The sequence below is a fragment of the Halyomorpha halys genome, unplaced genomic scaffold (genome assembly GCF_000696795.3).
Source record: "Halyomorpha halys isolate HHAL.00 unplaced genomic scaffold, Hhal_1.1 Scaffold1664.1, whole genome shotgun sequence".
Classification (NCBI taxonomy): domain Eukaryota; kingdom Metazoa; phylum Arthropoda; class Insecta; order Hemiptera; family Pentatomidae; genus Halyomorpha; species Halyomorpha halys.
Window position 1 is genome coordinate 9,042 of NW_027107683.1, and position 7,931 is coordinate 16,972.

At 29.1% G+C, this 7,931-nt stretch overlaps 1 protein-coding gene across 1 annotated transcript; it reads left to right on the forward strand.

The window, feature by feature from the left end:
- Positions 1–4,304: 4,304 nt before the first annotated feature.
- LOC106690329 (uncharacterized) lies at positions 4,305–7,726 on the forward strand. Its single transcript, XM_014435731.2, has 7 exons — positions 4,305–4,391; positions 5,141–5,415; positions 5,507–5,635; positions 6,195–6,308; positions 7,366–7,431; positions 7,518–7,557; positions 7,641–7,726. Exons 2-5 carry the CDS (start codon positions 5,146–5,148, stop codon positions 7,426–7,428), a joined length of 576 nt encoding a protein of 191 aa, XP_014291217.1. The 5' UTR covers positions 4,305–4,391; positions 5,141–5,145; the 3' UTR covers positions 7,429–7,431; positions 7,518–7,557; positions 7,641–7,726.
- Positions 7,727–7,931: the final 205 nt, after the last annotated feature.

Consider the following 7,931-nt stretch of genomic DNA (forward strand, 5'->3'; position numbering starts at 1 on the left):
GGATTTTGGATTGTAAGGATTGAATACGAGAGGAATTCGAAGGTTTAGTGGAGCCCCAAAGCTCAACTCCATATGTCCAGATTGGCCTTTTGTCACAATATTTAAAAATGTATTAGTATATATAAAGTTTTCTATTAATCTTACTTCATATTTGATGATTTTTATTATATTAACTACTGAAGCAGTAGTAACAAAGGCTAATTACCCCTTTAACTTCCATTTAGACTTTTATTAACCAATCATGCCCAACTTACCTCATTGCCTGAACAAAACTCTGTCCTTAACTCATTCCAATCAGGTTTCCGTTCTGGTTATTCCACACAATCGGTTCTGCTAAAATTTTCTCAAGACTTCTATTCGTCTTTAGACCAACAGGAAATCACAATTCTTGTCCTCTTTGATTTTTCAAAAGCCTTCGATTCCGTTGATCACACAGTCCTCCATTAAAAAAATACGTAATATTTTCCTGTCTAATAGTTCTTTGAACTGGTTTCACTCCTTCCTGTATCTTCGCTTCCAAGCTGTTGTTATCTTTAATTAACTCCCCCTCATTATCACTACTTCTTTCTCATAGTGTTCATCAAGGTTCTTTTCTTCATATTTTATGTCGACAAGTATTATAGTTTAATTTATGTTTAAAATCAGTAAATGTAGGGAACGACGTTTCATAAAAATGCTGCTAAAATTGTTATCATGAGACCCACTGCCCCAGAGCAAAAATCTATGTTTCTTTCACACTGCCTATCCACATCATAAGGAAACCATAATAATAATAGCGGTTAAATTGGCATTGTACTTTTTGAGATATATTCGTTAATAGCTTAGTATATGAATGATAATTTTATAAGTTAATATAAAGATAAAAAGTGTTTTCATGAAAACCCTCATAAAGTAATATACAAAATATAGATGCATCCTAAGTCCACATACTTGCGAATACTTGTCCGATTTCGATAATTTTAGCGTTTTATCATAGTAAATTTCATTATCATACAAATGAGTGCCTATAATCTACAGATCTACATCATGATGGGAGCTCCGTTCTCTTATAGCATTAGGGAAGTCTGAAGAACGACCTCAGAAAAGGAAGTGACCGCAGTCTACAGTACTATGTTTGGAATATGTCCAATCCTAAATAAAAACTTATTTATTTTTTATAAAATAAACCACTACTCAAGAAAAATAACGACAAATTGTATTAAGCAGCTCTCAGCACATTTTTTACTTACAAGAAGTCATAGCTAAAAAAATACTTCATATACTTCTTTAAACCTTCTAATTTAATTACCTCTTTTCTAACCCCCTTTAATCTTGAGAAGTTAACCTCTAGACATTTAAGCAACAAAGAATTTCAACATGTCACTAATTGACATGAAATGATCTTTTGTATTGAAGGCAATAAAAAACACTTATTGATTTTCGGAACCTAATAGGAAAACTTTTTTTTTAAAAATCTACAAGACCATAATAATCAAAGTTTGTGCATATTTGATCTCTTAAGCAAAATTTCGTTATAAAATTCTTAAAACATCTTGTAAGTTTAAGGTTCTTTTAACGCCCGTTTTAGAAGTTATTATGTTGCGGCATTAAAAAGGGAGTTCAGTTTCCTTTTTAAGTATTTAATTTAACAATAAACCATATACTTAATTTAACTGAGGATATTTCATATAAATTTATATACTATACTATATTTCACTCCATAAGATTCGAATAAAGAAATGAGCGATTTAAAGCCCTGCTTTAGTAGATAATTAATTTTCTATTTCATATATAATTAAAAAAAAAAATATATATATATGTTTTATGAAATCGTTGGTGAAATTAATAATTGATTAAGAGAGGAAGTCGATAAACCCAAAAAAATTAAATAAATATGAACTAAATAAGGATGATATCAAATAAAAGTAGTTTATAAAAATTAAAAAAAAAAAAGCCAAAAATAATTAAAGTTATCAGATAATTGTAATGATTCTAGATAATTCTTATTATTCCAATACTGACTTTTTTTCTTTATATAGATATATTTATTTACCTTGTTCTTCAAAATTTCTGTTAGTTAAATTTTGGATCAAACCTCTTGAAATCTCTAGAGCAAGTCATTATGTCTGACTTTTCTACTGATAAGAAATATAATGTTAGTAAGCAGATAAAAAAAGGAACTTCGGTCTATATTATGTACGTTCTTCCTAAAGAACTTTTTTATAATACTTTAATGACAATGTTTATTGCATTAATTTTTAAACACTTTATGATTTTATAGGTGCATTTTATAAGGGAATGACTGGAGAGCTCCAAACAGGAACTAAATAATACAGAGGGTTCCCTCTCACTCAATATTTCGTGTGTTTTACACGATTTATAAATACATCATACATTTATGATTTATAAAATTTATCATTTTAGATTTTAAAAAACATACTTCTTTATATAGAAAATTAGGTAACAATGATAATCTAATTTAATAATCACTTTTTTTTTTATTTATTAAAGAATAATAATCTAAACTGTCATAACAAAGAGTAAAGGGTATTATAGTTCGAATTTTTCATTTATACCAAATATACCGGACAAAATAATGAAAATAAATAGACAAAAATTTGTATAGAAAGATAATAATATTACAGATGTAAACAAAAAATCCTACAAATAAAGTAGGATGATATAATGATAACAGAAAAAAAATATAAACTCAAGCTAAAAAATATAAATAAAATAACATTATTTTAACATGCATTTATGTCTATATACAATATTTATTGTCAGGCTAAATAACTCTCAACCAAGCTTTGCCGCCCTCATGTGTAAGGCAAACCAAAATTCAAAGATATCCCGCGACATTTTTTTTTTTCAATTTTGGCATTCTCTTGTTTTAAATATAGAAAATTTTTGTTGTCCCTGGTTCCCCAAGGCTGTACTTTCCGATACTTGATTTAGTTATTTTAGTTCATTATTACCCACTAATGACCCTTTGTAATCGACTAAGAAAAAATAAAATCCAAAAATTAGTCCATCCACTGCTTTCCTCCGTAACTACTAAGCTGCTTTTTTTTTTTTTAATTCAGTAACACGGTCACAGAGAAGGATATGGGGAGGAGTCTCGAAGAATGGAGTCAGGAGAAGAAGAAGGAATGAGGAACTGATACATTTGTACGGAGAACCAAGCATCGTGGCGTTAGTAAAAAGTGCAAGATTAAGATGGTTAAGACACGTTGACGGAAGAAAAACGGTCATAGGACAACCTATAAAATAATTGATCATTTCTTCAATAATAATTTTATTTTTTTACTGATTTATTTTATTTTATAATAGAATTATTTTTATTTTAAATATGGGTTTTGTGGGCAGAAAATAAATTAAGAAAATTAATTTTATTATTAATTAAATTAAAATTAATTTTTTTTTCTCTCCCTTCCATCGACATTTAAAATTTTACTTTTTAAGAATTAAAAAAATCTGTCCATAGACAGTATCCTGTACTATGTCCACCATCCACGGCTTTTCTCTTAGGCTAGTAGAGCAATTTTATTCAAATTTGGCAACGCTCTCTAAACACCCAAATATGATCCACGAAACTCCACGTTGCTGTCTGCCATTTTGTTTCAAGGTGAGACCGATTAAATATTTCAAACGAGAATAATGTCCCAATAATTTTTTTTGTTAAATGTGTATATATACAGTGTCCGCCATCCACGGCTTTTCTCATATACTAGGGCATTTTTTTAAAAATTTAACACCAAAGCCTTAGGTTATCCTTAAATGAACCTCGAAGTTCGACATTTACATCCGTCATTTTATTTTTAAAATGTTAATCAATTTACTCAATTGAAGGATAATAAATTTAACTACAATTAAAGAGATCAATGAATCGATTCATTCACAGAGTTCACAGATGCTTTCACATACATCGCAACTCTGGCCTAACCCAAAATTTTGACATCTCTTTAATACCTTTTTGTTCTGAGACCCTACAAGCTTTCTTGTACCATTGATCTCCTCATACCCTGCTTGTACGTTCACCTCATTTTGTTCTCCAAGTTTACCAAAAAATTCGCATTTAGCCTAAACTTCTGTTATTTTATAAGTGTTTTAGGCTGAATAAAGCAATTGTCAAGTTACATTTTTCTTCCTCAGATGGTTCAAGTAGAAAAGCCACTGTCAAATTTCTTCACACGCTTTATTAAGCAATACAAACATCGGTTAGTTATTAACCAACTATGACGAATTGCCTTATTATTGGAATGAGTGCAAAAATCTATAAATGTCATTCAGATATGAAGTGCCTCAAACAAGAAGGGACCATGAACCTCTTATCGGACACTATATAAGACAAGTAACATCCATTAGATATCAGTGTTGAATCACTTGTACGTCTAAGAAGAACATTTAAGAATGTAATATTTATATTATCCTAAAATTTGTAATTATGTTATTTGATCATATTGGTTCACAGAGAAATTTTCAACTATTTAAACACGACACGGATCTTTATTGTACTTAAATACTTTATTAAAACGAAATTGATTGGGGTTTAGGGTCATTTACTATAATTACAGAACTTACTATTACTACTAACTACTTCTATTATTACAGAGTTTACCATAATCACTATAAACTAGTTTGGTAAATGGGGCTATGCAGGACCGGATTTAAAGTTTGGACACTTAAGGCCTGAGAGTATTTGCCAATCTCTCTTAACATTGGAGGGTGTCGTCTTCCAGTTTTCCTCAAGAAAATAATTTTCATATTGGCATTATTAATTTCATCAACATCAACAATAACATCCATTATGACTTTATAAGGCTTCCATATCATACGTTCTCTATTTGATGCAATATTTCAGGCTAAAAATTATAATGTTCTTTGAATATTAGAAGTTTTAGAAGAACCTCACAGTTCTACCTAGTATATGTCGGCAAAAGCAATACTTATTATTGTTAACAGCTAAGTAGAGTTAATGCATATAATTAGTAATTTCCCCATAATTGAGAATTTTTACATGACCTAAATAGACTTGTCAAGCTAGAAGGTTGTTAATTTTTCACACCTAATTGTAAATGCTCTGTGATCCACAAATAATATTTTATATAGTAGTAATAAGCAATACTTAAACACAGTGCTTATAGATTGATAACTGTTGTAGCTGAAATGCTATTTCGAGGACTTCTGATATTCTCAACTTGCATTGTCTTGGGAGCAACCAAAACTCCATGGCGGCAAGAAGAAGACCCTGATGATCCAACAGAAAAGCCCGAAGTAAAAACAACAATCAATCCTGACATTAAACCAACAACAAACCCCGACGTGAAACCAACGGATCCTACAGTTCCCACGTCGCTCATTGACAATCTACTGGAGAACATCCTATATATTCCAATCACGGACGTCAACGGCCAAGTTGTTGGATACTACACATACGTAAGAGCCTATTTCGATCAAACCCCTTAAAAACTGTAAGAAAGGTTAATCTAGAGAACGAATTAATCTAACTTTAATTAATTGTTTCAAGATTCCGAATTTTAATCAAGTCATAACCTTCCCGTATGGCTTCAACGGGCAGATTCTACAGACACTCCTCCAGAGAGGCCTTATCCCAATTTATGACATTTTTGGAAGATTTTGGGGATTCTTCGCGACAGTAAGTATCATTTGAAGATCACTCTTTAAAATATTTATTGGCTATAAAATTACTAAACAGGTAACAGGTTTAATAAATAAAAAAAATCAATAATCTGGCAAGTTAGAGAAGAGGGACTGGAGAACATAGGAAGGATGAAGGAGTAGGGTGGTCCATCTCTCACTTGCTAAGAAGAAAATGTATACACTTTCCTTTATATAATAGAACAAAATACTACTTTAATACAAGTACTCAACTCATATTAGATGGCCAAAGCAATGGCTATAATAATAATCTTAAAAAAAAAAATGTTAATTTTGTTGTTCTTTCTCTAATTATAAAATCTGACTAATTGCTTCACTCCCCCTCCCTTAAAAATGTTAATTAAAATAAACAACAATAAATGTAGTGTTAGAAAATAAGAATGTTCAGTAATGTCATAAAAATTTAATCTAACATAAAGGTTTAAGTTCTACTAACATTAAGTATAAGATGTGAAACACTTAGTGTTTATCCCATTTTTATGCTTAAGTTGTAATATTATATATGATTAAAAGTAATGAAAATAAATTACTTTCAGTCAGTAGGAGGTGGCCAGCAGCCAGACATAAAGATACTTGCAACAAATCTTTTTATCCATGGGCTATATCCAGTTCAAAATGGAAAGGGACAGATAATTGCTATTTATAAAATAGTAAGTAATACTATAAAATATATAACTTATATAAATTAGGAATAACATTGGGGAAAAAAATGAATTAGAATATAGAAAAAAGGAGTTTGATATTAGATGCAAAAGTTGAATGGACAGCTCTTTTCCGAGGAGTTAACTATTTCATAGCTATTTAATTGATCAATGAGATGCTTCTCACAAAGGGCATTGTGATATTTATCTGTTTGATATCTGACTTTTCTAAATATTAATATTTTTTATTATATGAAGATGGTCCCGTTTGAGGTCCTTTGTACATTTTTTACAAAAATAGCATTAAAAACTACTTATTAGCAACGTAAATTTCTCCTCACATTGCAAAGCTTCATCAAGGCTGGGTCCTGAGCGTAAAACTGATTCTACTTTCTGGATAAAGCCCGGCAAAATAGGGTGAAATATTGGCTACTAATAAATATTTGTTTATTCTATATCTGTACCTTTTTTTATCGCCATCCAGACCGTCTTCCTACAATCATTAGATCGGGTCAATTAATCATCTCACAATATTGATATTGTGAGTTGATTCAGCCATTCGGCAAGTACAAAAGTAACATTCTATGTCTTACACACTTGAATCCATTCAATACATTTAAGTCATCACAGGCAAATTTTCTTAATGCTTGATAAAAGTTAGATTTTCTATAATTTAATCATATCTCAATATTCCTACTCATATCACAAAATAAATCTTCCAAACTTTACCAAAACCAATTTAAGACCATATACAAACTTTCAATTTAAGTGGTTCATGGTCAATGGTTAATAATTTTTAATAATACTATTTATTAAATATTTATTCTTTTATTTATTAAAAATAAACAACTTGCAGTTATATATTTTCATTTTTTGTTATTATTTATTTTTTATATAAAATTTTAAAATTTTCATGTTTAATATTTGACTATAATTTATATACCCGTTTTCAGATGTGTTCAATTTCTATGTGAATTTATATTTTTATGTACCAAACATTTATTTTATTTAATTTGTCATTCACATTCATTTCCATCAGAAATTAAGCTTTAATATTTATTTTTAGCATCGTAACTACCCAACTAGTTACCACATCAATTTTCTACAAAACCAAGGAAAAGACCTGTAACAGGTATAATCATTTTTAAATATTGTTATGTTTAATATTTCAACACCATTTGATATTTTATTTAGTAATGAAATTGAAATAATTTTCAGATGAAACACAAGGATGAGAGAAATATTTGAAATAAATATAGTAAGTTCCATTAATCAAAATAAAAACTTAAACATCTTTATTTTGTTTGTTTAAACAACTCATTCTGATTTTTTTTTTTTCAGTATTATTCAACAACACAGCCTATATTACCTATCTATTCTTTAATATTCAAAATACCTCTTTAACAAAATAAAAATTTTTAATTTTCTTAGGAATTATTATTTACCCTTAAAATACCCAAGTATTAATATATGAATATGATATTAAAAAATAAAATCTTTATTCTGTCACACTAACAAGGAAAAGTTTGCTAAATGGCTACCTTTAATTAACTGCTCTTCTATCTAAAGTAAATAAACAAGTTTATTGCTTGTAAACTAGTTTTAATGTATTACACAATGTATGACAGGAAT